General features: G+C 45.2%; 1 protein-coding gene across 1 annotated transcript in view; it reads left to right on the forward strand.

Annotated features, from left to right (window-relative positions):
- Positions 1 to 815: 815 nt before the first annotated feature.
- The window catches only part of GAD2 (glutamate decarboxylase 2 (pancreatic islets and brain, 65kDa)), a 63,417-nt gene continuing 46,781 nt past the window's right edge, over positions 816 to 17,451 (forward strand). The window contains exons 1-7 of the mRNA XM_010859924.1: positions 816 to 897; positions 1,581 to 1,640; positions 1,845 to 1,994; positions 3,013 to 3,246; positions 7,824 to 7,914; positions 8,474 to 8,586; positions 13,666 to 13,781. Coding sequence (XP_010858226.1) covers positions 822 to 897; positions 1,581 to 1,640; positions 1,845 to 1,994; positions 3,013 to 3,246; positions 7,824 to 7,914; positions 8,474 to 8,586; positions 13,666 to 13,781 — 840 coding nt within the window. The 5' untranslated portion in view covers positions 816 to 821. The remainder of the gene's footprint in view (positions 898 to 1,580; positions 1,641 to 1,844; positions 1,995 to 3,012; positions 3,247 to 7,823; positions 7,915 to 8,473; positions 8,587 to 13,665; positions 13,782 to 17,451) is intronic.

Here is a 17,451-nt window from a genome sequence, read left to right on the forward strand (position 1 = left end):
AGTGCTTAGGTGCCCTTCCCGCACAGTCCCCTTCCCAGGCTCGCGAACCGCTCCAGATTCCCCTAGCCGCCGGAACTCCGGGGGGTCACAGCGACCTCAGCACTCTCTCGCAGGAAGGTGGCGCGGACATAGCGCCTCCTTCTCCGCAGTCGGAACCAGACCTCAAACAATACACCAATCGTCGCAAATAAAAGCCTGTCTCCGCCACCTTTCCCGCCTCGCCAAGGTCTCTGTGGTCTCCCCGCGCTGATGCCGGCGCGCAGTCCGCCGCGTTAGCACTCTGGACAGCGCCCCCGGTGTAGCCAGCATCCTCTCGCCGCACGCTCCCCAGGGATCGCGTGCTCACCTCCCACCCGCTCACGCCGACTCCTGCACGGGCGCACTGTCTGCCTCACACTCGAACGATTCAGCTCTCTCCCTCCCGTTTTTCCCTCCGCCGCCCCTTCGTCCATCCCGGCTGGGCTCCCTCTCCTTCAAAATCGCTCGAGTGCTCGGGCGCTTTCCCATCTCCCGGCGGTGAGGACCCTTCAGTCCTCTCCTCTATTCACTCCCCGAAGCTTTCAGAGCTTTGCCACTTCTCTAAGCTCTAATCCCAACACACACGCGCGCACACGGACACGCACGTTTCCTGCCCCTGTGTGACACCCACCCTCTGTCGTGCGGCCGCGCCAGACCCCGCGCGGTGTTCCTCCTACTGCCACACACACACACACACAAACACACACAAACGCACGCACGCGCGCGCGCAGGGCGGAGCGGAGGGCAGGCAGCTCGCCGGCAGTTTGCACTCGGAAGCGTCTTGCTCCAGTATCGCAGCGCCGATGGCATCTCCCGGCTCTGGCTTTTGGTCCTTTGGATCTGAAGATGGCTCGGGGGATCCCGAGAACCCCGGCACAGGTAGGAGAAACGGTACCTGCAGGCGGAGAGCTTTGCGGGCGGACTGGGATTTGAGGGGCTGGGGAAGATTGAAGGTTTTCCCACCTGCAACAGGAGACTTCGGACGCTTAGCCCTGCCCTCGGGGTGGGTCCTTGATGACCCAACAGACTAAACCCCACAGGCTCTTATCCCCTGGGAAGATGCCCAGGGACCGTCTGGTTCTTTTCGCTGAAATCTGGGAGAGCCTCTAAACACGGCGGTGTCTCCTCGACACCGAATTCCTGGGCCTGGGATTCTGCCACCGTCTTAGTGTCTGGAGAGAGAGAGGTGGTGGGGATAAGGAAAATTGGAAAGGGGAGAGAGTTGTTGATCTGAAAGGAGAGCCTGCGAGGAAATGGACGGCCTCGGGTGTCGAGGAAAACTCGCCCAAGCGAGGCAGGAAGGAGACTTTGTCCTAACCGAGTGGTGCCTGAAAGGCAAGTGCAAACGGCCACAGTGTGGGCCGCTTCTGAGGAAACCGCCAAGGGTCGGACCGGGCCTCCAGGCTCCCGCCCTCTGGCACCTGCTAGCTGTGCGGGCGCCAGGCAGGCAGCCTTTCCCGGAGCCCGGGTTTGTTGACGTCGTTCACAAAGAACGAAATTTCACACGTGTGCCTGCCGTTTTCTTTCTGCCTCGCTGTCCTCCCACCTGTCTTTCCTTGCAGCCAGGGCCTGGTGTCAGGTGGCCCAGAAGTTCACGGGCGGCATCGGAAACAAACTGTGCGGTGAGTGCCTGCGCGGGTGCCCGGGTGAGGGAGGCGGACATGGCCAGGCACCGCGGAGCCCGAGGAGCTCAAAGCCACCCTCTCACCTCCGCATCCCGTCAGGGGTCGGGTATTCTTGATTTGGGGATCGGGGATGGGGGTCGGGGGCTGGGAGCCAGGCTGGCGGGCGGCTGACTGAGGTCCGCTCTCCTTGTCCTTGCCCAGCTCTGCTCTATGGAGACGCCGAGAAGCCGGCGGAGAGCAGCGGGAGCCAGCCCCCGCGGGCCACCTCCCGCAAGGCCGCCTGCTCCTGCAACCAGAAGCCCTGCAGCTGCCCCAAAGCGGAGGTCAACTATGCATTTCTACACGCAACAGGTAAGGGCGCCTCGCTGGGTCCCGGGAGCTTCTGCCCCTCGCCCTGCCGCGTCCACCGTGGCCAGGAGGGACTCGGCGCCGGGAGCCTGAGCCGGGACGTCGAAGTGGAGGGCAGAAGCAGACCTTGGGAGAATCTCCAGGAGACCTCGAGAAACGCTAGGCCTGCCCCCTCGGTCGGACCCGGACCCGGGCCTCTGCGTGGCGCTGGGCTCCGGGGTTCCAAGCGGGGTCCCGGGCTGAGGCGCTCTGAGCCCAGCGCCGCCCTCGAGTCTCCCGGTGGCCGAGGCGCCCCGGCGCACCCTAGGTCCAGGTCCTATTCTCCGTGCGGCCGAGGCCTTGGGTGCGATGTGGTGTCTTGTTCAAAATAGCTTGGACTTTCTAGGTCTTCAGATCGCAAGAGTAATTTGTAGCTGTGGTTTCAGGAAAAAGATTCACATGAAACCTGCGCGCAGTTTTACTTTCGTACTTGCACACCCAGTGTGCGAGCGCGCGCGCTCACGCACACACACACACACCGCTGACTTAGGAAACAGCCGGCCTTAGTTAATAAGCCTTAGATCCTATGATGCCATAGGATAATAATAAGCCAAATGATAACCAAAATCTTATGAGCCATTTTGCCGGATTTACCCAAAGGCATTCCTCAAACATTCCTGACTTGAAGTGATCTTTTAAGATGACTTATTGAGAAATACCGTTTAGTAAGAACCCGGGAGAAACAGATGAATGGAAGTATATTCTCTTAAAAAAAAAAAAAAAAGAAAGAAAGAAAGAAAGAAAAAGGAAGCAAATCAGTTATGAACTGAAATGCAAGAAATAATTTGGGATAAGAAAAGAAATCGTATTTTTTTCATTCCTTCATTTTTGAAAAATACCTCCCCTTTAAAGAAGATGCTCTGCTTTTCCAGAAGATTTTGTTAACGTAAAATCTCGGTTCAGAGAGAAAGTGTCAAATGAAGACATTTCCTGGATATTTTCATTGTAAAATTAAAACGTGGCATTTTGATTCTGTTCTTAGATCTGCTACCAGCGTGTGACGGAGAAAGGCCCACTTTGGCGTTTCTGCAAGAGGTTATGGACATTTTGCTTCAGTATGTGGTGAAGAGTTTTGATAGATCAACCAAAGTGATTGATTTTCATTACCCTAATGAGCTTCTTCAAGAATATAATTGGGAATTGGCAGACCAACCACAAAATTTGGAGGAAATTTTGATGCATTGCCAAACAACTCTAAAATACGCAATTAAAACAGGTATTGTCCAATCAGAAATAATAAAGCTCTTTTTTCTTTTATGATTTTTTTTCTAGGAAAATGTTTTATGGAGTTATTGATAATTTCAAATTTACAATGTTATTTTCATCATTAAAAAAGTCATGATTAGAATGATTAATGTCAAAAGCACCCTTTACTGTTATTGTTCATGGTTTTGAAGTCAGAAATGTTACCTAAGTATAAATCATCAGATTTTACATTGCACTATTTGGCCATGGAAATTATCCACTGATGTAGAAGCAACTATTTGTCACTAGAGGCCAGTAGAAGTGACTCTACTATAGAGAAAGAAAAAAAAGAGAATGTAGAAATGAATGCATAAAAGGCATGATCCAAACAAAAACCCAAATACCAGGTCAGTGCTGGTATTTCGTTGGCATAGAAATGAATAGAAATTGAACAAACCATCTGTGTAATGGTTGAAGCAGAAGGGTAATATTTTGGCATTGTCTCAGAAGACTAAGACTTCAGATTTGAACTCTGGCTTTTCTCTATTTTTGAAGAAATGTACACAAAAGAAAACCCAATGTAAACTAGCTTAACAATTCAGCCATGTTATACAAGGATGCATGTGCTTCCTAACCACTCTGTATAGAAGATAAAGGGAAAAAAGGATAGAGGGGAATCAGATATCCTTAGGGACAATACTTTCAGTGTATTTTGTGTGTTTTTTAGAAATAGTATTCTCCATACTCTATCCATTTTTAGGATAGAGTAACATATATGTGAATGTATTCTAAGCTTTCATTCTAGCTACACAAAGTCAGCTATTCATCTCCCCAGGTCACGATTACCCCTGCCTTTTCTGCTTTGCCTCTAATCATCCTGATACATGGTGGCCATACACTTCATTAAAGCAATAAAAATAAGCGTGAATGAATTTGGAAGGGAAGGAAGACCATGTGGATCTAAATTGATTTGTAGCCTTAGAAAGATTTGCTAACAAATAAATATGTAAAATATCACAAAACATTAATTACTCTAGAAACATGATCCTTTTCTCAGCAAATTTAGAATTACATGAATTATCAGTGCGATTCTAATCAAAAACAATTTTTAAGAATGTTTGTTGTGTGACTTTCAGCCCTTTGTTTTGCTATATTTTTGTTTTTGTGAGTTCTTTTCATTGACAGGATAGATATGCATAGAAGCTTTGGGAAATTGATTTCCTATACTATTATTTCCCACTTTTGTGAAACTATAGACTTAGAATTAAGTACGTAGGAGAAAGAATTTAACTTGGAGGTTTCTATCAAACTCAGTCAATGGAGGATGCTTTTTTTAAGGCATCTTAGATTTAGTTCTCAATTATATTGACAGAGAATCCACATGAGGTATATACTAGGCATTAAAGATTTTTTTTCCTTCCAGATTTTTGTATATTTGTAGGTGCAAGCCTGAGCAATGTTTTTAGTTCATTTTTGTTTGACCTACTCCCCAACCTAACATTTAAATACACTAACAGTAATTTGCTACCTATTACTTTTATTGCTACCAAGCCAAAAAGAATCTAAAAAGTGTTTTCATATCTTCATCCTTAAAAGCTGATGGAGTCTGAAATGCAATTTAAAGAGTTAAGATAATGACAATTGCAGGTCAATGAAAGCAATAGTTCTGTCAATGTTCCATTTAGTGTTGGGAAAAGATGGGCCAATTCAATACTTAGATTTTGCCATAATGCTTGTGAAACTGTTGGTCAGTGTAGCTCTAATATGTTTTTTAAAGGTCAGAAAAAAATATGATTAAATTGAATTTCTGACCAAGGCATATCAATATTAATTCAGTACAACATTATTTATAACATATATAGTCTTCTGGTCCTTCCTCCCATCCCCAATAACATTTCAAATAATTAACAACTGCCACCTTCCTTTTTGACTGGCAAGTTTATAGGTTTTATGTATAACTTGTATTTGACAAGTAGTACTATTTAAGTTCTGTGAAGTAGTTTCTGTCACCGCTACAATTAGATGTGTTAATGTTCCTTGGGAGATTCCTTTATAAAAGCATGTTACTACTGAGAGTCTATAACCTAATTTCCACTTGGACTCCAGGCTTAGAGAGAATAGAGGGGAGATGAGGAAATCTTTATGCATTGTTAAAATTACCTCTGTAAGAAATATTGGAATAGAACATGGGAAAGTGTGGAGAATGATAAAATTCTGAAATAATTAGGCTTTGCTGGGGTCATCAGCTTTGGCGTTAGTGGTAGCGGCTGAGGAGTGAAGGGATTCATGAACTCAATCATGAGACAAAGGAATTGAAGTGTGAGTAAATGAGCCGTCCTTGGGTGTGTGTTGCTGGTCTAGAGAGCACAGTCTGGACCGACTTGGGGCCCCTTTCCAATGGACTGTGGACACCAGGGTCAGAGCTGCCTGGGGCTGGCTATTCACAGTCTGCGCACCCTTCTTGGCTCATTTGCTGATCTGTGGGCAGCGGTCCAGAGGCACAAACAGTGCCTGGTTTCAAACTCGCTCTCCGAGGCGGCAGCTCATGGCCATCCGACTCCTCAGCAGGGTGCTGACTTGCAACACAGGATCAGGTTGGGGCAGCAGCAGCAGCAGCAGCTGGATGCCAGGGCGACTCAGACAGCAGGCAGACAGGTCTCAGGGAACCCTACCTGAATTCGCCAGCAGCCTATTCATGGGAAGCCAGCAACCAAGGGGACATTTTGTTCTGGTCTGTCAAAACTATCTCCCTGCATATTTCCACATCATTATCAGTGAATGCAAATTTTGAGGCTGGACAGATTTTGGTGAAATAGACCAAGGTCAAAATTTGACACAAGAAGGAAGCCAAGCAATTGCAGCATCGCACTTCTTACCATAGTTTCCCAGAGGGAGTCATCAGGGTGAATTGATCTTCTGATAACCTGGGGCACGACATAGGTCTTGTGATCCCACTCAGTTTTATGCAGAGGTTTTCCTGCCTAAGGGTCCATAGACTTGGTGTGAAATGAGAGATACCAGATTCATCCAGAAAATGCATAGGAGTTGAGAGAGTCGATTAATGGCTAGATTTGCTGATCCTTATTAATTTTCTCATTTCAAGGAAATGGCTTAGGGAAAGAGGAATGGAGGGGCACCGAGAGGGAGATGAGGGCTATGATTTCAGCTGTGAGCGCTAATGAAATGGGGAGTCAATGAGGCAGAGAGGGGTGGAGGGCTGCTGCAGACAGCAGCGGCAGCCACAGCCAGGAAGGCTTTTTCCCTTTCCGTGGACCTGTAGACTGATGGGAGCAGCATCAGAGAGCCTGGGAAAGAGCAAAAAGCTCAAAGGGCACCCCGCAAGGCCATCGGGATGTAAAACAATGCCATGCTGGAGAATAAGTGAGAGCTGGCCAGTCTCTTTAAAATGTGCTCTTTCCCAGCTCTTCTCAGCATCTACTCATCTAGTAGCCACATGCTGGAGGCTGATAAGAGAGCAGTCCCTGGTCCCGGAGATAAGCTTTGTGTTGACTTTTGTCTCTGCTCTCCCCATTGCCTACCTTTATCTTGTTTTGTCCAGGCTGGCCTGAGAGTCTGTCACATCCCCAGGCTTCAGACAGGTGTCCAGTAAGTGGCGAAGTCGTTTTAATAAGAAGCTGCTTCCAGAATTGTTAATCTTGCAGGATTTTGGCTGCAAAACAACATCACAGATTTATAGATAGGCTTATGTGGAGCAGGACAGGGAAATGGAAGTCTAATGAGATCTTTACAATCACATTTTAAATAATAGCCTCAGGAGTGTTGGGGTGTCAACCCCTTTAGAGAGTTTTAGAGAAATCCAGAAGTTAATTAGATAAGCCTGACTGAGGGACTGATCAATCCGTTAAATATACCTTCATGTATCTTGTGGACAAGACAGGGATGTTGGCTGTATTTAGCTTTATTTTTAATTGCAACTGTGAAGGATCTCTGTTGTGTAGAATCAAATATTTGGACAGAAAAGAATAGACAAGAATTACATTTGTTCATTACATTTGTTCATACCAGTTTTAGACAGTCATCGCCTTTTGAATTCAGGGTAAATCACTCAACAGAGTGTCCTATTTTCTCATTTTTGCCTTGTCTTCTCTGATCATCAGCCATTTGTCACTGATATTATATGGATGTTGGCATGCCTGGCAGATGTCATGGTATATGACTGATTCCCAGCACAATTTAATGGAAAAGGGTTTTTTAGCAGCACAAGTGTAAACAAGAAGTGGCCTATTTTTGAGTAGCTTGGGATTGTCCCAGCATTTGAATCTGCAAATATATTGAAAGAATGCTAGAAAATAAACTAGTATCCACACTGCAAACCAAATTTATTATCTTTTTATAGGGTATGGTTAAAGAAAGATCTTTAGCATGTGTTCTAAGAAATATCACAACACCAAACAGTCTGTCTTGTTAAAGGAAATGCTCCTTTGCTATGTGTGTGTGTGTGTGAGAGAGAGAGAGAGATGGGTTTCTGAGTATGGATTTCGTATTACTGAAGGCTCTTTCAAGATTCTTCATCTAGAGAAATCATGGATTTCAGAGGCATTCATTTTCACTGGACTCACCTTGATTCTGGTGTTCCATCTAATTCAGGACATCCAAGGTATTTCAATCAACTTTCTACTGGACTGGATATGGTTGGATTAGCAGCAGACTGGCTGACATCAACAGCAAACACTAACATGTAAGTAGCTAAATATGTTTTTGTGTAATCCAGGGTAATTATTAATGACATTTCATAATATTTATTCTACCTCTTATGTAAAAAAAGAAATCTCTCTCTCTTTTTTTTAAGTAGCCCCTAGAACAGTGAGACAAACTTCAGAAGAGTATGGGTATTCACTCTTGCTTAAAAGAAAATAGTCCTGATCTCTTTTTCACACAATCAAAGTTATGCATCATGTTTTAAATACAAAAAGACACTTTGGGGGCATACTGGATGTATTATTGCATGTAATAGGAGAGAGAAATGGTACTAGATGTTGTCTTTTAGATAGTGTTAGAATGTTACCCTGCAATGTATTAATTCACTATGATAAATGACCCTTGTGCATGAAGCCAATCACTGAAGCTCTTGACTTATGAATGTAGGAAACAGAGCAAACCTTTTTTGTCTGCTTAACGCTATACTTGTAACATTTGTGAAAGTAGGGTTTGAACAAGGAAACTGTTCTGTAGATATTGTCATGATGAATCATTCCATTGAGTGACAGACATAAAATGTGGCCATTACGATGTTTCAGGTTCACCTATGAAATTGCTCCAGTATTTGTGCTTTTGGAATATGTCACGCTAAAGAAAATGAGAGAAATCATTGGCTGGCCTGGGGGCTCTGGCGATGGGATATTTTCTCCTGGTAAATGATATTTTAATATTTCTTCATATTTTTCTTCTGGTTTGTCATGCCTTATTATAAACATCAGTTCAGTTCAGTCACTCAGTCATGTCCGACCCTTTGCGACCCCGTGGACTGCAGCAAGCCAGGCTTCCCTGTCCATCACTAACTCCCGGAGCTTGCTCAAACTCATGACCATTGAGTCGGTGATGTCATCCAACCATCTCATCTTCTGTTGTCCCCTTCTCCTCCTGCCTTCAATGTTTCCCAGCATCAGGGTGTATTCTAATGAGTCAGTTCTTCGCATCAGGTGCCCAAAGTATTGGAGCTTCAGCTTCAGCATCAGTCCTTCCAATGAATATTCAGGATTGAGTTCCTTTACAATGGACTGCTTTGATCTCCTTGCAGTCCAAGGGACTCTCAAGAGTCTTCTCCAACACCACAGGCTCAAAAACATCAACTCTTCGGTGCTCAGCTTTCACTTTATTATGAACATAGGAATGATTAAATATCTAGCCTGTGTTTCTGCTTAGGTTAAATAGACCAGGGGTCCCCAGCCTTTTTGGCACCAGGGACCGGTTTTGTGGAGGACAATTTTTCCATGCACCCTTCATGGGGGATGGTCTGGGGATGATTCAAGCACATGACATTTATTGTGCACTTTATTTCTATTATTATGATGTCAGCTCCACCTCAGATCATCAGGCATTAGATCCCGGAGATTGGGATTAAGTACATGTGACCACTGACCATGCATCCAAGTCAACTACCCCATGCTTGAATATTATTTTTTTGTGTGTTTAGAAAGAGGATAATCAGCAATGATATTAACCCGTACTTCTACTGCAATCCTACATACAGGATGCATGGATTGTGTGGAACAAAGGAATAAAGATTCCTAATAAGTGAATTAGGGAATAAGGTAGTGTACTTTCCCAAGCATCATGAAAGGAGAAGGGTACCGTCACTGAATAAAGCATTCTCTGATTGAGGGAAAATAAAAGGTACAGTTTACTTAACAGAGCCTCCGTACACCATCCCTTTCAAGGAACAAGCAGGGAAGCTGATTCACACAATTTTTAAGTAGGACGGAAAGTGCCTGAAAGACAGTTTCTTAGTGCTAAAAGAAAAGGGTGATGATTTCTTTCAGAGGTTTCCCATTCTTTTTTTTTTTCCTTTATGATGTCATTTAGTCCTTCCCACTCTGCCTTTTTATCACCAGCCATTGTATTCTAAGCTCCATTATATATACTTCTTCCAGCCACAAAAGTCAGCCTGGGACAGAAAGTCCTGCTTTGGGTTCCAGGTCTGTGTATGTGACCTTGGTTTGACACAGAGAAGAACTAGAAGCTGGGAAGTCAGTGGGAAGAGAGAGAGCTACTGACCTGTGGAAAAGAAACCTGGCGCACAACCTCCTCAGCAGCAGGAGATGGGGGTCATCAGAATGGGCATCACTGGCCCTGGAGCTTGGTACCCGGAGACTGGCCCTGCTGGGGAGGCCAGAGCCACACCTGCCATCGTGTCAGGCAGAGCAAAGGCTAAGTCGTGATTCCTCTTTAGCAAATCTGCAAAGGCAGGGGGATCACAAAGGAGAGAGAAAATGAAATGAAAAGACAGAAAAGACATGATGATGAGTAACAGTGGCCTCAAGGCCAAGTCTTAAATTCAGCAACTTTATCTACATATAGCTATCTATAAATAGCTCAGATTGGCTATTTCATTTTCTGTTTTTAAAGAGATAGTATGTTTTCAGGTGCTGAAGGAAAATGTGTTAGTTAAATGAAAGGGAAAATTTGCCTTAAAAAAAAAATCATTGTACACCAGCTGTGATGAAAATTTTAGGCTAGTTTCAATTTGTAGGGAACTTAATATTTAGTGCCCTTGGAAAACCATCCCCGACTGAGGGAAGTTTGTTAGCATTAACTGGAACTGATGTTTTAAGGTGTTTTTCATGAGGAACTAGGTGAAGTTCAGAGATGAATGTCGTTTCTACCTTTATTCTGCCTACTCTTGTACGAGTGGCTGTGTGACTGAGCTGTCCCCAGGGAGCCAGGAGCTCCTTGGGCTCTGTGTTCATGGTTCCCAGTAATGGGAAGAGAACAGCTGTTCCTGTGGACCTGGAAAAGATGACTAAGTGGAGTTGGACCAGGCCTAACCTACCTGGCTGGTCTTGGAACACACCTGTCCCAGAAAATATACACCCAGAGAAAGACTCCTCTTTGGTAGTTCTGCTAAGCCAGGTATGGACTAAGGGCTGCCACCCCCATCAATGATGGGGAATGATCAGGTAGAGAAGACTTAAGCTCAATCCTGAGACTCCTTCCTTGGATCCTGAAGATCCATGAGCTCTGAGTTCCCAAGATGGAAGCCAAAGATGCCAGGCTACGGGGTAAGGAAGACACTGGAAAATCAGGAGGGAACTGAAGAAAATGTCATTAGCAACCTGTTTCTGCTCTGCTTTCTACAATGCATTACAGAGAGGAAATGGACCATAGCATCCTCAGTTTCTAATAGATGGCTTTCTGGGTAGGATCCAGCCTTATTCCTGGGAGAAAGGGTCTATGACTTAAGGGGTGAACATAGGGGAAATCATACATCTATGTGCTTGAGATCTGACAGTCCCATTGCCTGGAACTAGACATGGAGAGTTAGGTCCATGGCTTGAATACTCAGCTCAGCCAAATTTCTCTACACCTCCATGTATAACATCCAGTGGCATCATGCTTCATGGAAAGTTCTTTGAAACGGACCGAAAAAAAAATATGTGCAGCCTAATGGTTGAGAGTCGTGTTTTATTTGGTGGAAATTTTTAGGACTTAAGCCTAGGAGGCAGCATCTCAAAGTAACCCTCCTCTGAGAAGTTGAGGGGAGGAGCCAGGATATACAGAAGTTTTGCAATGAAGGGCTGGTAGTCTGAATGTCCAAAGATGATTGTTAATTAAAGGAAGCCAGCTATTCCAAATTAAGGAATTTAGTGCTTTTCTATGAATGGGAAGATATAAGAGTTTGGACTCACTGAAATCATTCCTTTCATATGCATCTCAGTCATCTGGAGCCAGTATCCTGGGTTTTCACATCCTGACCTTCCTTGGGGCAGATCACAGATCACAGGTATTCTTCTTCCTGAGTGCCCTTGAGGCTCACCAGCTCACTTTGGAGGGCTGCACTCACTGATGATTGTGATATCCTTGTTTATGGACATGGCAGGAAATACTCCATTCCTCAGAGACTTTCAGAAGAAATCTGTTTATGGGATGTCACCTTCACCTGGGAGTCAGAGGGAACTGGAGAATGCCACTGCTCAGCACGTCCTGAAGGGCTGAGGGGGAGAAGGGAAAGCTTGGCCTAGTCACAAACCTGTTCCTGTCTAACAGGATTCTCAGAATGTTTGGGGCTTGTTGTTGCATCCTTTCTTGGAAGATTTTTGGGAGATAAGAGCATGTAGGGCTTATGCATCTGCCCTCTTGCCTGTGTTACACAGTGTAGTCTGCTCTGTCCAGAGACCTAGAAGCCTCTTTATCCCTCCTGGGGCTGCCAAACCTTTAAATGGAGAATGACTGAGCTGTGAGATGAAGCGTGGGAGGCTGCACCCTGGATCATTGTCCTGGGAGGCCCACTTTCTTTGTGTCCTTTTTCTCCCGTTTTCTTTCCTTTTTCTTCCTCCCTCCTTTCTTCCCAGCCTCTCTGAAAATAACGAGGGCAGCAATTCTTAGTGGGGATTTATTTTGTCCCCAAGGGACATTTGGCAATGTCCGGAGATATTTTTGGTTGTCACAATTTATTTGGGAGTGGGGAGCATGTAATGCTCATGACATCTGGTGGGTAGAGGGTAGGGATGCCCAGGAAAGCCCCATCACATGGAACTGTCCAGCCCGAAAGCTGGTACCATGCCCGGCAGCATCCTACCCAGTCAGCCTTTTAGACAAGGTGTCAGCTCAGAGCCGGCCTGACCTGGATTCTATTTATCCCATGTCTCTAGGGTCCAGAAGCAGTAGGAATTGCTCTCGTTCTGACTGATGATAGAGCCAGGCTCTGGGTGACGCCTGCTCTGTGCCAGGTTGCCTGCTTGAGTCAGACCCCAAGGCTCACTAGGCAGAGATCATCACCATACCTAGGCCATCCAGCTTGGTACAGAGAACCCTCCTGCTCCACAGCCACCTGAAGGGAAAGGAACTGAGAGAACTCACATGATGGCAGAGCCCAGGCGTACCCTGCTTTGGGTTGGGGAGGGGGGGTCATTGTGTTTCACTCCTCATCATGTTCTCACAACTCCCACATCAGCATATTCATTTGCTTTCACAACTTTCTGTCTTCTATCTGGTTAACAAAAATCCTAAACTATCCAACAATCCTGGGGAGAAGCTCACTTTGCTTGTCAAATGAGACTACTTATAAGACACTAATTCTATGGTATGAAATCCTTGACAGTCTTAGGATGGCACATGAAAAGTAGTTCAACATGGATTTAACATTCCCCTTGTGTGTCTTCCTAATTATGAAATTGTAGCCATTAAAATTATATTGCAATGATGTCATTAAGAGGGAAGAGCCATCTGAGGGGAATTAACAGATGAGTATGATGAGATGGGCTTGGATGTTTATCATTCTATAAGGATTGTTAACAGTCCACAATATTAATAGCAACTGATCTTTCTCAGCTCAGATAAAAGGCACTGCATGAGCTGAAATGAAATGTCCTCTCCATGAGGACATACATAGGATTTTCACAAATCTAATACTGAATGACCTACTCTTAAGCCGAGAAGGAAGTCAACTTTTTAAGTTCTTAAAGGCCTTTTCAAACGGCTCCTAGTAAGAGCAGAGTCCACTGCAGTTCGCACCCTGCCCCACCAGCCCCAAGCCCCCAGAGACAGACGTGGACTTGGAGGGCTGGGATCCATCCTGGGATTGGGCCGAATACTCCTTTGGACCCTCTCAGCAATGCCTTTGAATTTGAGGATTCAATTCAAAGCACAGCCAGTAAGACGGTTTTCTCCTGTGTCCAAGGAGGACTCTAGGTCAGTGGAATTAATGTTGCTTGCTTGTGACATAATGTTAACCATGACTAGAAAAGGTAACTGTTGTTTCTCTGCCCTCTAGGTGGCGCTATATCCAACATGTACGCCATGCTGATTGCGCGCTTTAAAATGTTCCCGGAAGTCAAGGAGAAAGGAATGGCTGCGGTCCCCAGGCTCATTGCCTTCACGTCTGAGCATGTAGGTGTTCAACGTCCTTTCCAAGTTTAAGGTTATATTCCGTAAAACCTGAGTTGAAGGAGTGGTATTTGGAAATACTTTACCCCACGATTTCTCTTTCCAGAAGATGCCTCTTGGGAGAGGATGAAGGGGAGAGATCAGGTGGGTGGTACAGTGCGGGGAGTTCCTTTCTCTTTGAAATTCAGGAAGATGCTCAAAGTGAAAGCGGTTTGCTTTCAACCCATGGTCCTATACTTTGTAATAAGGTTATGTGTTGGGGAAACAGGAGGAGGAGAGAGGGCAGAGTAACTGAACTCATATGGATCATCAGTGCTTTGCAGTACAGAACTCAAAACTGCCAAGTATCCTGTTGATACAGGCTTTCTGTTAGAAAATTCTGACCAGATATTCTACCCTCTTGGTTCCTTGGAAGCCAGTGAATACAATTCACAACCACTCCACTAAAAATGGAATTAAAGGAAATTAATGATTTATTTTAATACATTATCCTTAGCATCTTGTGTTCAGTCATGTTTTAGCATGTTAAATGCCCTTCCTCAATTTATAGGCATCAAATTTAGCAGAGAAGAGGACAGCCTGAAATCACCTGATGTTTTCTTTTCCTATTGCTGCTGGAACAAATTACCACAAAATTTGTGGCTTAAAACCACATGAATTCAGTATCTTACAGTTCTGGAGGCCAGAAATCTGTAGTGGGTCAGGTGGGGCTGCGTTCCTTCTGAAGACTGTAGGAGAGAATCCATTTCCTTGCCTTTAGAATTTCCAGAGGCTGCCTGCCGACCTTGGGTCATGGCCACTTCTTCCATCTTCAAAAGCAGCAACAGCAGATCCTCAAATCCCCCATCCCCATCCCCAGCCTCTGCTGCCATCACTCCACCTCCTTCTCTAGCTCTGACTCTCCTGTTTTCCTCTTTTCTTGTGATTATACTTTGATAACACAGGATAATCTTTCATCTCAAGATCCTTCATTTAATCACGTCTTCAAAGTCCCTACTGCCGTGTAAAGTTACATATTCACAGATTTAAAGGATTAGGATATGGTCGTCTTTGTGGAGGAGCACAGTACTCAGCCCACAAAGCCTGATTCCCCACCACGACATAGCTCTCATTTCTCAGCTTCTCCAAGGGTAGAAAACCAGAATGCAATTTGTCTTCCAGTGACTGTTTCCTTAAAGTGAATTTGGATCCCTCAGTAGTTACATGTTACTGTATTCTCAGGCTCGAAACACCCAGGTGATCTTATATTGGAGTCTTCCTCTTTGGGTTTCCTTGCTGTTTCCACATCTGAAATGAGGTTGACGTGTTAGCATGTTCATTGTGCTCTCTGGTTTCTGCACAAGTTTCTTGGGCTCAGGTTAGATGTAAGTTCATTTAACATTGCTCAGAAAGTTCAGTCATGTGACCTGAGGATAATTTAATGTACCTTAGTTCCTCGATATTGCCAACTTGTGGTCTCTCTCTTCTCCATTTTCCAAGGAAAGAAAGGTGATTTAGAAAGAAATGATTCTACAACAGCCATTCAATTCTTCACCTCCTTCTAGTATTTCTATCTGTGCCCATAATTATGGAGCAAGATTTCAAAATTATGAACCTAAAATACCAATTGTCTCTAACTCAATAATTATTTTGACAGATAAGCTATTCTTCTAATGTACAAGACCTTAAATCTTGTTGTTATTGACCATTTCTAACTTCCAATAGATACATGTTCATTTAATTCAAAAGCAACCTTGTGGGCCAGGCAGAACAGGGGTTGTTCTCAGCACTTTTTTTTTTTTTTAATGAAGAGGGTATAGTTAGCTAGAGAGATAGAGCCAGGATTAAATAAATTTCCTGACTCCCAGACCAGTGAGGGCCCTGCCCAAACCACCAGCATAGAAACTAGATTAAAAAATACAACAACAGTTTTATAAACTACAGCTCATCAATTGCTTTACATTTTATACCTTCCCAAGTCAGATTTCCACCAAGAACTTTTTTCTTAACATGCTGTTACTGCTGCTGCCAAGTTACTTCAGTCATGTCCGACTCTGTGTGACCCCATAGACGGAAGCCCACCAGGCTCCCCCGTCCCTGGGATTCTCCAGGCAAGAACACTGGAGTGGGTTGCCATTTCCTCCTCCAATGCATGAAAGTGAAAAGTGAAAGTGAAGTCGCTCAGTCGTGTCCGACCCTCAGCGACCCCATGGACTGCAGCCTTCCAGGCTCCTCCGTCCATGGGATTTTCCAGGCAGAAGTACTGGAGCGGGGTGCCATTCCCTTCTTAACATGAGGCAATGCTAAACTGTTTCTTCTCCATCCCTCCCCAGCCTAAAATATCTTTCATAATACCCATCGGTTGGGCTGGAAGGGACTTTTAGAGCTTGATTTAAAGAACTCCAGTGTCTCCTGGAGCACTTGATCCAAACTGTTCTGGACATTTGTTGTTGTTCAGTTGCTAAGTTGTGTCTGACTCTTTGTGATCCCATAACTGCAGCAAGCCATGCTTCCTGTCCTTCGCTGTCTCCCAGAGTTTGCTCAAACTCATGCTCAGATGGTAAAGAGTCTGCCTGCAAGGCAGGAGTCCTGGGTTCGATCCCTCAGTCGGGAAGGTCCCCTGGAGAAGGGAATGGCTACCCACTCCAGTATTCTTGCCTGGAGAATTCCATGGATAGAGGAGCCTGGTAAGAGTTGGACCCAACTGAGAGAATAACACTTTGACATTCTGGACATATGAGCCCTTAAAAGTGAGTCCTGCCCTTGAAGCTTCAAGTTAAGGGGTAGCATAACCCCCATGTCTAGCTGCCTCTGGGCTCCAGACCTCAGGGCCATTCCATCCATTCATCCTTTTGTACTGCTCCTTCCAACTTCAGGCCATGCCGGATCTTTCCTTAGTCTTAATGGATTTTGCAATCACTGTCTCAACCAGCTCCAGAAATAGACCTTCACAGGCTGAATAAAGAAAATTACCAAATCAGGTCTCAGCATACCCTTTCCACAAGCTAGTTTCCATCTCTGCATGGAGGTTTCTTTCCTGAATCCTTTGACCTGCAGGGAGACTGGAAGGGGTGTGGGGCGGGGTGCTGTGTGGGTCAGATGGGGAAAGGAGTGGCCAGTGGCTGAGGCATGAACTGCCTCCATTATTGTCTCTTGTTATGCTCCTAGAGAATTCCCAAGTCACAGGACTTTGGGAGAATGAAATGAGAGTCAAACACTTTCATCAGTGCCTGGGATATAAGAAGTGAAGTCGCTCAGTCATGTCCGACTCCTTGCGATGTGACCCCATGGACTGTACCCCACCAGGCTCCTCCATCCATGGAATTTTCTAGGCAAGAGTACTGGAGTGGATTGCCATTTCCTTCTCCAGGGGATCTTCCTGACCCAGGGATCGAACCTGGGTCTCCTGCATTGCGGGCAGACGCTTTACCATCTGAGCCACCAGGGAATCCCAATGGGATGTAGGAAGCTCTACATAAATATTCAGTTCATTTCAGTCGCTCAGTCATGTCCAACTCTTTGCGACCCCATGAATTGCAGCCCGCCAGGCCTTCCTGTCCATCACCAACTTCCAGAGTTCACTCAAACTCACGTCCATCGAGTTGGTGATACCATCCAGCCATCTCATCCTCTGTCGTCCGCCTCTCCTCCTGCCCCCAATCCCTTCCAGCATCAGAGTCTTTTCCAATAAGTC

The sequence above is a fragment of the Bison bison genome, unplaced genomic scaffold (assembly GCF_000754665.1).
Source record: "Bison bison bison isolate TAMUID 2011002044 unplaced genomic scaffold, Bison_UMD1.0 scf7180017864461, whole genome shotgun sequence".
NCBI classification, from domain to species: Eukaryota; Metazoa; Chordata; class Mammalia; order Artiodactyla; family Bovidae; genus Bison; species Bison bison.